The 17009-nt window shown below is 39.6% G+C and overlaps 1 protein-coding gene across 1 annotated transcript in view; it reads left to right on the plus strand.

Moving 5' to 3' along the window:
- Window positions 1-2599: 2599 nt before the first annotated feature.
- myom3 (myomesin 3) overlaps window positions 2600-17009 on the plus strand; it is a 111906-nt gene continuing 97496 nt past the window's right edge. Inside the window, exons 1-2 of the mRNA XM_022666414.2 lie at window positions 2600-2853; window positions 7795-7921. Of these exons, the coding sequence (XP_022522135.2) occupies window positions 7815-7921 (107 nt within the window). The 5' untranslated portion in view covers window positions 2600-2853; window positions 7795-7814. The remainder of the gene's footprint in view (window positions 2854-7794; window positions 7922-17009) is intronic.

A 17009-nucleotide genomic window follows, 5' to 3' on the forward strand; every position in this document is an offset into this window, starting at 1 on the left:
ATTATGCAACACTAGTAAGGAACAGGGGTGTAGTAAACAAAACTGTAATGCTGCTCCAGCAGTGCTAGCTGAGGTTAGCAGCAGGCTACAGGCTAGTAATACTCACCTCTGAATGGGGAAAGAGTTAGCGCTTAGCACAGTTAGCAGCTAATGCTGCTTCAGCAGTGCTAGCTAGGGTTAGCAGAGTTAGCGCTTAGCGCTGTTAGCGGCTAATGCTAATACTGCTCCAGTCTTAGTGCTGGAGAACTAAACTGAAACTCCTGTATAACTCTGTACTTCAGCAGAGTGACTTTACTGCTCCTTAATACCTGACTGATAGAATTCATACATAAGGAGCACCGGATTATAAAGCGCATTCTGCAACACTAGTAAGGAACAAGAGTGTCACCATATTTTCATTTCTAATTTCCTTTTTATTCAACTCTAATCCTTAAAATAAAATTTTAAAAATTTCTTTTAAGGTTAAACGAGTGCTGGATGTTAAACCACACAGATTTCTCTCCTGGAAACTGTTTATCAGGGCGAGTAAAGTGATTCTGTTTATTTACAGTAAGCTTAGATTTCCAGATTTACACTAAGGCTGGGTGCAGCAGCATTAGCATTAGCGAAAGAGCCAGCCCTTAGCAAGGTTAGCTCCAGCAGTGCTAGCTGAGGTTATCAACAGGCTACAGGCTGGTAATACTCCCCTCTGAACGGCGAAAGAGCTAGTGCTTAGCGGCTAATGCTAATACTGCTCCAGTCTGGGTGCTGGAGAACTAAACTGAAACTCCTGTATAACTCTGTACTTCAGCAGAGTGACTTTACTGCTCCTTAATACCTGACTGATAGAATTCATACATAAGGAGCACCGGATTATAAAGCCACTGTCGATATTAGTTTTCTTTTCAGTGCGTTACAGACAGAAAACAGGTGAAATAATATCTTCTCATGGATTCTCATACCACTGCTATGCTGATGACACTCAACTAATCCTTTCTTTTCCTCCTTCCGACACTCAGGTTTCATCCCGCATCTCAGCATGTCTCAATGATGTCTCGATGTGGATGAGTTCTCATCACCTAAAACTCAACCCCAGCAAGACTGACCTTCTGTTCATCCCAGGAACTACAAGCCCTCACAACAATCTCTCCATCTCTTTCGAGAACTCACTGGTCACTCCATCGGCAGAAGCAAGAAGCCTCGGTGTAGTAATGGATGACCAGTTATCGTTCTCGAGCCATATTGCAAATCTGACTCGGTCATGCAGATTTCTCCTGTACAACATCCGAAGAATCCGACCGTTTCTGTCTCAGGATGCCACTCAGGTGCTTGTGCAGTCTCTTGTCATCTCAAGACTTGACTACTGCAACTCTCTACTGGCTGGTCTTCCACTGCGAGCCATCAAACCACTACAGTTAATTCAGAACGCGGCAGCACGACTCGTCTTCAATCTTCCGAAGTTCAGTCATGTGACTCCTTTGATGCGTTCCCTCCACTGGCTTCCTGTTGCCGCCCGCATCCGATTCAAAACCCTGACGCTGGCCTACAAGGCAAAAAACGGACCAGCACCTTCATACCTGATGGCGATGGTCAAAGCCAGATCTGCACCAAGAGCTCTTAGAGCTTCCAGTACGGCTCGGCTCAAACCTCCATCACTAAAAACACACAGAAAACAGACATCCAGACTCTTCTCTGTGCTGGCACCAAGGTGGTGGAATGAACTTCCACTGGATGTCAGAACAGCAGAGTCACTCACGGTCTTCAAACGTCGACTGAAAACACATCTTTTCAAAGAGTTCCTAAACTAAAAAAAAAAAAAAAAAAAAAAAAAAAAAAAAAGGTTCCTAGGGTTCTTAACATGATTAAGTTCTATGTATCTCTTGATCCTAGTCTACAAACTAGCTTTGGATATCTTAAGTAACTTTGAAGCACTGTTGTAAGTCGCTCTGGATAAGGGCGTCTGCTAAATACCAAAAATGTAAATGTAAATGTAAAACAGCATTCTTACATTTTTTTCCCATTATTTGAGGTAAGTCATGTCTCTGAAAATGGCTTCTTTAAATAAAGTAAATTCAATTTATCCAGGCTTACAGTGCACAGTGTTCTCCTGTTTGAAAACCAAAATATAATCCCTCTAGATTATATCATTGTCTGTTCACGTTCCGCCGGAAGTTCTGTACATGATCTATGTGAAGCATCCAGGCAGCCTGACATTCCAGAGTCAATCCAGGAGAATTACCACCATCAGACCGGCGTATTACGACTCACACTAATAGTGACTCTCTCACACTGAGAGTGTAAACTCTGTTTAATCCAAAACCAGCCCCCTGTTCCCATTAAATCCCCCCTTTTCCACCGGCCTGCTGCTCCCACTGTCCTTCACTGAACACACCCATCCCTGGGTCATCTCTGACAGAGGGTCTGTGTGTGTGTGTGTGTGTGTGTCTATATTTACCACCCTGTGGTGGCTGGCGTGTGCTTTGTTCATGGGCTGCATTCTCCCTGAAGGACAATGTGTTGTCCAGGGGGTCATCTCACCCCCCCAATACCCCTCCCCCCCACCACCACCACACACACACATTCAGAAACACACACACATACTCAGAAACACACACTCACACACAGTGTGTGGTGGGACAGTGAGAGACAGACTAAGAGGCAGGCAGAAAGGTTTTGGTGAGAAAGAGAGAGAGAGAGAGGCAGAGGAAGTGATAGAGTGATAGAGTGATACAGAGTAAGGTCACTGAGGATAGAGTGAGGTAGAGAAGGTAGAGAGTCATAGAGAAATAGTGGGAGAGAGAGAGAGAGAGAGAGAAAGGGAGGCCCATTGTGGATCTAATAATCCGGTGAAGGTGCTCATCCCTGAAGACGAACGTGAGTGGCTTCCTAACTTCTTTCTCTGACCTTCCTCCAGAGCTCTACACAAACCTCTACAACTCTTCTATCTATCTGTCTATCTGTCTTTTTTCTATATGTATCCATCTGCTTGTCTCTTAAAGTTCATCTTGGCATCATGTTCTCCTCCAACAGTCTTACACCCTGCTTTTGGATAACTTTATGCTTTACACTCCTGGAGCAAAAAAAAAATGAAGCAGTTTAATTTTTTTTTTTAGTCTTCCTCTTGATTATATTCCAGAGGCTGGAATATCTGTCTATCTATCTATCTATCTATCTATCTATCTATCTATCTATCTATCTATCTATCTATCTATCTATCTATCTATCTATCTATGCTTTTCAACATCCAACTGTTCATCTGTCTTTCTGCCTATTTGTCTGTCTTTCTTTCCATCCATCTGTAATTTTGCCCATCTATCTATCTATCTATCTATCTATCTATCTATCTATCTATCTATCTATCTATCTATCTATCTATCTATATATCTATCTATCTATCTATCTATCTATCTATCTATCTATCTATCTAAGTTTTCATCCAACTGTTATGTCCACTTGTCTACCTCTCTGTCTGTCTGTCTTTCTGCCTATTTGTCTTTCTTTCCATCTATCTGTAATTTTGCCCACCCAGCTTTCAATCCATTTCTCTGTCTCTCTATTTGTGTATTTGTCTTTCTGTTTCTATCTATCTATCTATCTATCTATCTATCTATCTATCTATCTATCTATCTATCTATCTATCTATCTATCTATCTATCTATCTATCTATCTATTTCCCTGTCTATTTGTCTACTTGTCTACCTCTCTATGTAGCTTTCAGTCTATCTATCTGTCTCTATCTATGTGTGTGCCATTTTATTTGTCAAATCTATCTATCTGTCTGTCTGTCTGTATGTCTGCCTGTCTGCCTGCTGCCTGTCTGTCTGTCTGTCTGTCTGTCTAAAGTAGAGACAGTTACTTCAAAGCAGGAGAAACTCTTTTTAATACCCTTAATTTCAGAAGATGCACTTTTTTTTCTGACTATAGGACTAAGGAATGCTTTTACAAAATGTTACAAAAAAAGCAAAATTCAGCTAAAAATTATTATTTGTGTCCATGTAGTGCATCTCAAATTAATAAAACACTGTTTGTCCCCAAATTTACCGAGACATTCTTCACAGCTCTGGTCGTCTGTCCCCAAAACCCTGCAGCAGAAATGGTGTTTATTTTATTGAGCTTGTTTTGTGTCGTCGGTTTTACTGATGAAAGACGTTGAATTTGTGGCCCCAAAACACACCCTATCTCTCTCACACACACACACACACACACACACACACACAGCGTTTTGTAATGGATGTAATAGAACAGGTGTAATATATAGGTGTGCTCTGTGTTGATGATGTCATACAGGTGTTTTCTGCAGGTTGACCGTAAGTGAAGTAATCCTTCACCAGTGTCCCACTTCTGCTGGCCCACTCTGCCAGGGTGTGTTTATTTGTGTGTGTGTGTGTGTGTGTGTGTGTGTGTGTGTGTGTGTGTGTGTGTGTGTGTGTGTGTGTGTGATTAATGATCATGTGAGTGTACTGGGCAGCACTGTAGACCCTGCACTAAGGTCTCTTATCCTACTGTATTACATTATATTGGCCTGATAAATATGTACTGAATAATTCATAGTAGATGCTCATTGCTATCTTACACCCCGCCAACAGTCTATTTTCACACCTTCTCCCTGCATCGTTTAAATAGCAGCAGTGTTTCTGAATACATCTAAACGAGCAGATCAGTTTCCTCTGCTAACAAGGTAGCTGCGCCATTAAAATAGCAATCTGCCAAAGTCAGAGCTCACCTGGCTCTTAACAGGAATGATGAGCAAGTGATGCCCTGATTGGTTTATTCCACATTTTTTACGCCCAAAAGTAATCACACCCATGATTAATTAAGAGAATTAGTACATTACTTTTGCACATTTCGAGTCACGCAAGGTGTACTTTTCCCGTCGTTATGATAGCAAAGTGAATAGTCACAGCATATACCTTATAATTAATCTTTAATGAATAATTAACCATAAATACTAAATATTTATTGTGAATTCTGACTGAAGTATATCCCCTGTCTATCTCCGTTCTGACACATAGAGCACAGTTACAGCAGTTAAGCTGAAGTTATACTATAGAGTCAGCAGAGTTACAGCATTTACACTACTGTTAACACACAGTTATCCAACAGATACAGCACAGTTACAGCAATTAAGCTGAAGTTATACTATAGAGTCTGCAGAGTTACAGCAATTACACTACTGTTAACACACAGTTATCCCACAGATACAGCACAGTTAAAGAAGTAACGCCACACTTAAACCACTGTTATACTACAGATACAGCACAGTTACAGCAGTTCTGCCACAGTTAAGCCAGAGTTATACTTCAGATTCAGCCCAGTTACAGCTGTTTTGCCACAGTTAAGCCACAGTTATAATACAGATAAGGTACAGTTACAGTAACTACAGCACAGTTACAGGAGTTATGAAACTGTTATACTACAGATACAGCACAGTTGTAGCACAGTCACAGCACAGTTACAGCAATTACAGCACAGTTACATCAGTTATACCACACTTAAACCACTGTTATACTACAGATACAGCACAGTTACAGCAGTTCTGCCACAGTTAAGCCACAGTTATACTACAGATACGGCACAGTTACAGCAGTTCTGTTACAGTTAAGCCACAGTTATACTTCAGATAAGACACAGTTACAGCAATTCTGCTACAGTTAAGCCACAGTTATACTACAGATACGGCACAGTTACAGCAGTTCTGTTACAGTTAAGCCACAGTTATACTACAGATAAGGTACAGTTACAGCAGTTCTGTTACAGTTAAGCCACAGTTATACTTCAGATAAGACACAGTTACAGTAAGTACAGCACAGTTACAGGAGTTATGAAACTGTTATACTACAGATACAGCACAGTTGTAGCACAGTCACAGCACAGTTACAGCAATTACAGCACAGTTACATCAGTTATACCACACTTAAACCACTGTTATACTACAGATACAGCACAGTTACAGCAGTTCTGCCACAGTTAAGCCACAGTTATACTACAGATACGGCACAGTTACAGCAGTTCTGTTACAGTTAAGCCACAGTTATACTTCAGATAAGACACAGTTACAGCAATTCTGCTACAGTTAAGCCACAGTTATACTACAGATAAGGCACAGTTACAGTAAGTACAGCACAGTTACAGGAGTTATGAAACAGTTATACTGCAGATACAGCACAGCTGTAGCACAGTTACAGCACAGTTACAGCGATTACAGCACAGTTACATCAGTTATGCCACACTTAAACCACTGTTATACTACAGATGCAGCACAGTTACAGCAGTTCTGCTACAGTTAAGCCACAGTTATACTACAGATACGGCACAGTTACAGCAGTTCTGTTACAGTTAAGCCACAGTTATACTTCAGATAAGACACAGTTACAGCAATTCTGCTACAGTTAAGCCACAGTTATACTACAGATAAGGCACAGTTACAGTAAGTACAGCACAGATACAGGAGTTATGAAACAGTTATACTGCAGATACAGCACAGCTGTAGCACAGTTACAGCACAGTTACAGCGATTACAGCACAGTTACATCAGTTATGCCACACTTAAACCACTGTTATACTACAGATGCAGCACAGTTACAGCAGTTCTGCTACAGTTAAGCCACAGTTATACTACAGATACGGCACAGTTACAGCAGTTCTGTTACAGTTAAGCCACAGTTATACTTCAGATAAGACACAGTTACAGCAATTCTGCTACAGTTAAGCCACAGTTATAATACAGATAAGGCACAGTTACAGTAAGTACAGCACAGTTACAGGAGTTATGAAACAGTTATACTGCAGATACAGCACAGCTGTAGCACAGTTACAGCACAGTTACAGTGATTACAGCACAGTTACATCAGTTATGCCACACTTAAACCACTGTTATACTACAAATGCAGCACAGTTACAGCAGTTCTGCTACAGTTAAGCCACAGTTATACTACAGATACGGCACAGTTACAGCAGTTCTGTTACAGTTAAGCCACAGTTATACTTCAGATAAGACACAGTTACAGCAATTCTGCTACAGTTAAGCCACAGTTATACTACAGATAAGGCACAGTTACAGTAAGTACAGCACAGTTACAGGAGTTATGAAACAGTTATACTGCAGATACAGCACAGCTGTAGCACAGTTACAGCACAGTTACATCAGTTATGCCACACATAAACCACTGTTATACTACAGATGCAGCACAGTTACAGCTGTTTTGCCACAGTTAAGATACAATTATACTACAGATACAGCACAGTTATAGCACAGTAACAGCAAAGTTACAGCAATTACAGCACAGTTTCAGAGGACTATTTTCACACCTTCTCCCTGCATCGTTTAAATAGCAACAGTGCTTCTGAATACATCTGAACGAGCAGATCAGTTTCCTCTGCTGAAAAGCATTTTTTGGACATGTTCAGGTAGCTGCGCCATTAAAATAGCAATCCTCCAAAGTCAGAGCTCACCTGACTCTTAAAGGGAATGATGAGCAAAAGACACACTAATTGGAATAAAAATACTGAATATTTTATTGTGGATTCTGACTGAATTAAATGAATAATTCATTAGGAATAATTAATTGCAGACTATGTTTTCTATCTATCTATCTATCTATCTATCTATCTATCTATCTATCTATCTATCTATCTATCTATCTATCTATCTATCTATCTATCTATCTGTCTGTCCAGCTGTACCCCTGTGTTTTTGTACTGTATTTGTTCTCTCTATCTGTGTGTGTGTCGCTCTCTCTCTCTCTCTCTCTCTCTCTCTCTCTCTCTCTCTCTCTCTCTCCGTTCTGACAGCTGTGCTGTTCTGCTGTGCCGCAGGTGCTGGTCAGAAGTTCACCATGGCAACCAAAATAGTAAGATACCGGGTTCAGGAGGAGGAGGAGCATCAGCTGTCTCACAGCATGGCCCTGTCCTCTCAGATCAAGAAGAAGAAGTTCAAATCCAGGTACTCACACACACACACACACACACACATCCCAGACATATTCACACCCTGCGTCCCAGACACATCACACACACACTCTCACACACACTTATACTACAGATACAACACAGTTATAGCAGTTATGACACAGTTAGGCAACAGTTATACTACAGATACAGCACAGTTACAATAGTTATGACACAGTTAGACAACATTTATACTACAGATACGGCACAGTTACATGAGATATTACACACTTGTACTACAGACACAGCACAGTCATAGCAGTTATGACACAGTTATGCAACAGTTAAGCCACAGTTATACTACACCTAAGGTAAAGTAACAACAATTACAGCACAGTTACAGCACTTAAGCCACAGTTATACTTCAGATAAGGTACAGCAATTACAGGCAATAAAAGCACAGTTACAAAAGCTATGCCACAGTTATAGCACAGTTACAGCAATTACAACACAGTTACAGCATTTACAACACAGTGACAGCAATTGCAACACAGTTACAGGACTTAAGCCACAGTTATACAACAGATACAGCATAGTTACATCAATTACAGCAAAGTTACAACAATTACAACACAGTTACAGCAGTTAAGCCACAGTTATACTTCAGATAAGGTACAGCAATTACAGGCAATTAAAGCACAGTTACAAAAGCTATGCCACAGTTATAGCCCAGTTACAGCAATTAAAACACAGTTACAGCATTTACAACACAGTGACAGCAATTGCAACACAGTTACAGCAAATAAGCCACAGTTATACTTCAGATACATCGTAGTTACAGCAATTACAACACAGTTACATCAATTGCAACACAGTTACAGCACTTGAGCCACAGTTATACTACAGATACAGCACAGTTACATCAATTGCAGCATAGTTACAGCAATTACAACCCAGTTACAGTGATTAAAACACAGTTACATAACTTAAGCCACAGTTATACTACAGATACAACACAGTTACAGCAGTTATGCCGCAGTTATACTACAGATAAGGCATAGTTACAGCAATTACAGCATAGTTACAGGAGTTATGCAACACTTATATTACAGATAAAGCATTGTTGTATTACAGTTACAGCAATTACAGCACAGTTACAGCAGTTATGCTACAGTTAGCCACAGTTATACTACAGATACAGCACAGTTCCAGCTGTTTTGTCAGAGTTAAGCCATAGTTATACTATAGATACAGCACAGTATCAGCTGTTTTGTCACACCTAAGCCACAGTTATAAAACAGATGCAGCACAGCTACAGCAGTTATGCCACAGTTAAGCCATAGTTATACAACAGATACAGCACAGTTACATCAATTATGCCTCAGTTAAGCTTCAGTTTTACTACAGATACAGCACTGTTATAGCAATTATGCCACAGTTATAATACACATAAAGCACAGTTATAGCAATTACAGCACAGTTACAGTAGTTCTGCCGCAGTTAAGCCACAGTGAATGGAAGGTGTGTTTATACGTTTGACTGGTACTGTATATTTTGTATATTTTCATCCTTTTCATTGGTTTCTCTTATTCATTATTATAAACGCTATATAAACACTGTGAAAAGAAGTAACTGTGTTTGTTATTAATCCCATTTGAAGAGAAAGTAATATTCATTCGTTTTATATTCCTGAACTGGACGTCTTTAGGGAAATATTTAGAGATAAATAAGATAAATCAGAATTTTAAAAGTGAAGAAGTGATTGGGCTGTAGTTAAGCATGAGCTTTCATCATGTGAGGGATGGTCTGAAGATGTCCTGCGGGGTGGATGTTGCCCTCAGGCCAGTAGTTTGATGCTGTCTTGCTGCTTTAATTTAAATAAATATGAAATGAATCACAGCGCTGCTACTGTTTACAGACTGGAGACGTGTAAACAGAGTGCTGGTCTGTTTAGAATGTCCACCAGCAGTATATATATATATATATATATATATATATATATATATATATATATATATATATACACTCACCAACCACTTTATTAGGTACACCTGTCCAACTGCTCATTAATGCTAATGTCGAATCAGCCAATCACATGGCAGCAACTCAATGCATTTAGGCATGTAGACATGACCAAGACGATCTGCTTAGAGCTTAGATTGGGCCCAAAAAAATCCGACCCGACCCAGCCCGAGCCTGTGCACGTTCTGCCCGAGCCCGAGCCCAACCCGACCCATGAACTGTCATTATGAGCCCGAGCCCGACCCGGATGGGATTAGTATCTCAGGGGGGCGTCTGTGAAAAATATTTCACACTTCTACTCAGTAATAAACCTCCTGCATCCGGACTGCAATTGTAAAAACAGGAGGATCAGTACGTTTTTAGTCTTTTTTCTCGGTTAAATGACATCCAGTTCAGTAGCTCCTCCATTTCCACTCACTGTTGTGTTTTTAACGTGGATCTCCATGGAAACACGTGCCCGAAGTGTAATTACGGTGCGCGGCAGTGGACAAATAGCTTTTTTTTTTAAACATGAGTAGACGTGAGGAGATGTGGAACCGGACAGGACTAAAATTACTGGAGGACCACGGAGTTCAGAGAAAAACAGGAGATAATTCAGCCTGTAATTTTCTCAGAGGACGTCTGAGAAAGTCAGTCCTGATTTTCTTAGTGTAGATTTAGTAAACTAATCGTTCACTTCTCAGTGCTCACACCTCAAAACAAAGCTCCTCTAACTTCCCTTTTCCCTGTGATTTGCCCGCTGTCCTGTTCTCCACGTTCCTGTATTCAGCAGCAGGACTTCTCCTTTCCTGCCAGCCTGGTCACCCTGTTCCTCTGTGTTTATCAGGTCAGGGTGTGGATCCATTACTTCAGGCTAAACCAGCCTTTGTGTGAAACTGTTCCACTGTAACTAAACTCTATTGTTAAAGAGAAGGTGTTCCCCTGTCAGTGTGCTGAGAGCTGTTTACCTCTGAGGAACAAAGAGCCGCTATTGTTTCATTGCTCTTATTACCTGTTATTACTTTCATTTTTAATATAAGCACAAATATGTACTGTATGTAGTAGTAGTGCATCTCGAAAATCTTTAATCATTAATAGAATATCATTGAAAAGCTACTTTATTTATATATATATATATACATATATATATATATATATATATGTATATATATATATATATATATATATGTATATATATATATATATATTATATACATGTATTAAAACAAAGAGTGATCTATTTTAAGCGTTTATATATTTTATTGTTGATGATTATGGCTTACAGCCAATAAAAAAATAAATTTAAAAAATCTCAGAAAATCTTAATATTATAAAAGTTTTGGGCATAACGTAAAATAAACCAATCAGAGCGTGACTTGCTCTTCATTCCCTTTAAGAGTCAGGTGAGCTCTGACTATGGCAGATTGCTATTTTAACGGCGCAGCTACCTGGACCAAAGTGTCCAACGCAGCTCATTTACAGGAACAGTAATGTTATTTTATTTAGCATTCTGTTTATTGTTGATATAAACAGTTGGGTTTGTGCACTGCTACCAAGATAGCAATGAACGTCTGACTGTTGGCGTCTGTCTAGGTTTTATTCAGTCAGTGGAGCACCTGTGTTTTCTGTTGGAATAGCAAAACTCCAGAAATGTATCTGAACACACCTCACTTCCAGACCAACACACCCATCAGTGTAGATTTATTCAGAAACACTGTTGCTATTTAAACAATGCAGGAGGAAAGTGTGAAAATAGACTGTTGGTAGGGTGTAAGATAACAATGAGCAACATGACACACCTTGAGCAGAGGTAAGATAGGGCCCACTTAGCAACCACTTACCAACACCTTAGCAACACTTTTTCAACCACCTAGCAACATCCTAGCAACCACTTAGCATCACCGTACCAACCACCATGGAAACCATAGCAACCCAACCATAGCATAGGCAATCACCTAGCATCTGCTTAGCAATACCTTAGCAACTACCTAGGAACTGCTTAGCAACACCATAGCAACCCCCACAGATACCATGTCAACCACCTAGCAGCACCTTAGCAACCACTTCGCATCACCATAGCAACCACCACAGAATCTATAGATCTTTTTAACCACCTAGCAAGAACTTAGCAACCACCAAGCAACACCTTAGCAACCACCTAGCAACCACTTAGCAACACCATAGCAACTACCACGGATACCCTAGCAACATCATGTCAAAAACCTATTAACACCTTAGCAACCACCTAAAAACCACTTAGCATCACCATAGCAACCACCATGGATACCATAGCAACAGGTTTTGTAATGTTCATTGAGCTGTTGACACTGTTTTGTTTTTGGTATTTTTTAACAAGAACCTGCCTGTGGACTACATATAAAAACTCTGGTGTTTTTACATTGATGTAGAAACTGAAATGTTGATCAATGTGCATTGCCCATGTTGAATAAATTAATAATTAAATAAATAAACATTGTTAACCACCTAGCAGCACCTTAGCAACCACCTAGCAACCACTTAGCAACACCACAGCAACCACCACGGAAACCATAGTAACACCTTACTAACACCTTAGCAACACCTTTAGCAATACCTTAGCAACCGCTTAGCAACCAGCCATGAATCAGCATTGCAATCACACTCAGTTTCTGCAGGAAAAAATTATATTGTTATTGAATTGATATTAAACAATTGTTCCAATTTACTTACTTAATCAGAGCATTTACTGAATAAGGTTTAGTGGTTGTGATTACTGGAAAATAATACATCATAATTTCAACATAATAATAATAATAATAATAATAATAATAATAATAATAATACATAATAATCTGTAGTAGATACTAAATAATTCATATTGTTTCATATAGTAAATAATATATATATATACGTATATATATTTATATTTTTTTCAGTAAGTGAATAACACGCAGCTGTTACGTGCAGTAGTAGAGAGTGTGTTCTCCTGCAGGTGTGTTGTTGCGTGAGGAGCTGTGCTGGGCGTGGGACAGTGTAATCGGAGAGGTACAATAACCTGAGTGCTGTTAAAAGGTGTGGTCTGACAAGCGCACGTATAGAAATGACCTTTAATACCGTCACATGTACCTGCATGTGTATGACTGCCTGAGAATGAGTGGCTATATATATATATATATATATATATATATATATAAACTACATTTCTCCATAGTTTCTAATAAAAATATTGTCATTTAGAGCTTTATTTAGCTTTATTGCAGATTTATTTGCAGAAAATGAGAAATGGCTGAAATAAGAAAAAAGATGCAGACCTTTCAGACCTCAAATAATGCAAAGAAAACAAGTTTATATTCATAAAGTTCAGAAATCCATATTTGGTGGAATAATCCTGGCTTTTAATTACAGTTTTTATGCATCTTGGCATCATGTTCTCCTCCACCAGTCTTACACACTGCTTTTGTATAACTTTATGTTTTACACTCCTGGTGCAAAAATTTAAGCAGTTCAGTTTGATTTGTTGGTTTGTGATCATCCATCTTCTTCTTAATTTTATTCCAGAGGTTTTTAATTTGGTAAAATTTAAGAAACCCATCAATTTTAATTGTTCTTTTATTTTTTTCCATAGTTGTATATTATATAATAGTCTATATACTGTTAGTGCCTGGTCACAGTGTTGTAGGCTGTCAGAACAAGTTACCAGTGTCTGTATTGCCTGAAAAAGGTTAAAGTTATAGTATTTCAGAAAGTAGATGCAGTATTGTGAAGAAACGTAAGTTTAGTACAGAGGAGTTTTTGTTCTTATTTAACTTTTAATATGGTCTTGTTATAAATTCTGGTATACAGAAGGAATATATAATACTCAAGCAAACAGAGCGTTTCAGCCGAAGCCCCAAGTCCGACATTCAATCTCCCAGATTCTCCTCCCTCGGGCCAAATTGGGCCGGTTTCCTGTTTTTCCGTTACTGTTTAGCTTCCTGATTTACTAACGAAATTCAGAGAAAAGAGGGAACTGCTCCTCTGAGTGCGAGACACAAATTTAAATAGAGACAATGAGTCCAAGCAGCACTGATCCCTTTTAAATCCTCCCGGCTTCTGCTGGCCTACAGAAAGAGAGAGAGAGAAAGAGAGAGAGAAAAAAAAAGAGAGAGAGAGAGAGAGTGGTGGATCTCCGCCAGGCCGAGCCCCTAAATCACCTCAGGCTCTCACTCTAACCCCCCCTTCACTGCTACAACTCAGTATAACTAGAGCTGAATTACTGTGTTTCTGGTGTTGAAACTCGGGTGTGAATACAGAAGTCATAACTTAATATAGTGCATTATAGTGCTTTATATCAATACGTCATTAAAGTCGTCATTAAAAGCTGTGTAAAGTTCCTTACAGCAATTTTCCTGTTCTCAGTACTGGCTTAGTGGTAGCACGTCGCATCCCAGCACTGGGGTCTTGGGTTCAAGTCCCTATCTGGGTGGAGTTTCCATGTTCTCCCTGTGTCTGTGTGGGTTTCCTCCCACAGTCCAAAAACATGGAGATCAGGTAAATTGGATACTCTAAATTGATCTGGTTAATTGGATACTCTAAATTGATCTGGTTAATTGGATACTCTAAATTGATCTGGTTAATTGGATACTCTAAATTGATCTGGTTAATTGGATACTCTAAATTGATCCGGTGTGTATGTGTGAAGTGTGTGTATGACTGTGAGCCCAGATATGGATAGGCATTCTGTCCTGGGTAAATGCTGTAGTGCCGATGCAGTTCTTCATGTGGACGGTGGTTGTTTCTGGTTGAGAGTACGCTGTGCGCTATTGGCTGCCGTGTAATGTGCTTGTGTGTAAACCGTGTAAATTGTAAAGTGTTCTTGGGTTTCTAGAAAGGCGCTATATAAGTTGAACTTCATTCATAAATTGAACTTCATAAGTAACATAAACAGCTCTAGGAAAAAAATAAGAGAGCACTTAAAAATGATGAGTTTCTTTGATTTTACCAAATTGAAAACCTCTGGAATATAATCAAGAGGAAGATGGATGATCACAAGCCATTAAACCAAACTGAACTGCTTAAATTTCTGCACCAGGAGTGTAAAGCATAAAGTTATCCAAAAGCAGTGTGTAAGACTGGTGGAGGAGAACATGATGCCAAGATGCATGAAAACTGTGATTAAAAACCAGGGTTATTCCACCAAATATTGATTTCTGAACTCTTAAAACTCTTTATGAATATAAACTTGTTTTCTCTTTATTTGAGGTCTGAAAGCTCTGCATCTTTTTTTTTTGTTTTCTTGTATTATACTTGGCAACCAGGGTGTTGGCACAAATTGTGAGGCCTAGTACTCAACCAGGGTTTTAGCAGAAATGGTGAGGGCAGGTTCCTGTATTATACTTGGCAACCAGGGTTTCGGCAGAAATGGCAAGGGCAGTTCCCTGTATTATACTTGGCAACCAGGGTTTTTCGCAGAAAAGGCGAGGGCAGATTCCTGTATTATACTTGGCAACCAGGGTTTTGGCAGAAATGGCGAGGGCAGGTTCCTGTATTATACTTGGCAACCAGGGTTTTTCGCAGAAAAGGTGAGGATAGACTCCTGTATTATACTTGGAAACCAAAATGTTGGCACAAATGGTGAGGGCTAATACCCGTATTATACCTGGCAACCACAGTGTTGTCACAATAGTGAAGGCAGATTCCTGTATTATACCTGGCAACCATAGAAACAATAGTGAGGGCAGATTCCCATATTGTACTTGGCAACCGTGGGTCTTGGAACAATTTGTAAGGGCAGATTCCCATATTATACTTGGCAACCAGGGTTTTGGAACAAATTGTAAGGGCAGATTCCCATATTATACTTGGCAACCGGGGTCTTGGCACAAATTGTAAGGGCAGATTCCCATATTATACTTGGTGACTGGGGTGTTGGAACAAATTGTAAGGGCAGATTCCCATAGTATACTTGGCAACCAGGGTTTTGGAACAAATCATAAGGGCAGATTCCCATATTATACTTGACAACCGTGGTCTTGGTACAAATTGTAAGGGCAGATTTCCATATTATACTTGCCAACCAGGGTTTTGGAACAAATCGTAAGGGCAGATTCCCATATTATACTTGGCAACCGTGGTCTTGGCACAAATTGTAAGGGCAGATTCCCATATTATACTTGGTGACTGGGGTGTTGGAACAAATTGTAAGGGCAGATTCCCATAGTATACTTGGCAACCAGGGTTTTGGAACAAATCATAAGGGCAGATTCCCATATTATACTTGGCAACCGTGGTCTTGGTACAAATTGTAAGGGCAGATTTCCATATTATACTTGGCAACCAGGGTTTTGGAACAAATTGTAAGGGCAGATTCCCATATTATACTTGGCAACCGAGGTCTTGGTACAAATTGTAAGGGCAGATTTCCATATTATACTTGGCAACCAGGGTTTTGGAACAAATTGTAAGGGCAGATTCCCATATTATACTTGGCAACCGAGGTTTTGGAACAAATTGTAAGGGCAGATTCATATATTATACTTGGCAACCAGGGTTTTGGAACAAATTGTAAGGGCAGATTCATATATTATACTTGGCAACCAGGGTTTTGGAACAAATTGTAAGGGCAGATTACCATATTACCAGATTCCCATATTATACTTGGCAACCGGGGTCTTGGAACAAATTGTAAGGGCAGATTCCCATATTATACTTGGCAACCGTGGTCTTGGTACAAATTGTAAGGGCAGATTCCCATATTATACTTGGCAACCGAGGTTTTGGAACAAATTGTAAGGGCAGCTTCCCATATTGTACTTGACAACTGGGGTTTTGGAACAAATTGTAAGGGCAGATTCCCATAGTATTCTTGGCAACCAGGGTTTTGGAACAAATTGTAAGGGCAGATTCCCATATTATACTTGGTAACCAGGGTTTTGGAACAAATTGTAAGGGCAGATTCCCATATTATACTTGGCAACTGGGGTTTTGGAACAAATTGTAAGGGCAGATTCCCATAGTATTCTTGGCAACCAGGGTTTTGGAACAAATTGTAAGGGCAGATTCCCATATTATACTTGGCAACCAGGGTCTTGGAACAAATTGTAAGGCGTCCAGCCAGAGTAATTTTTGCTTTAAGAATAGTTAATCAGTTTCAGTTGCGACTCATTTAATAATGTTTAGACATT

The sequence above is a fragment of the Astyanax mexicanus genome, chromosome 1, assembly GCF_023375975.1.
Source record: "Astyanax mexicanus isolate ESR-SI-001 chromosome 1, AstMex3_surface, whole genome shotgun sequence".
In the NCBI taxonomy this organism is placed as follows: Eukaryota; Metazoa; Chordata; class Actinopteri; order Characiformes; family Acestrorhamphidae; genus Astyanax; species Astyanax mexicanus.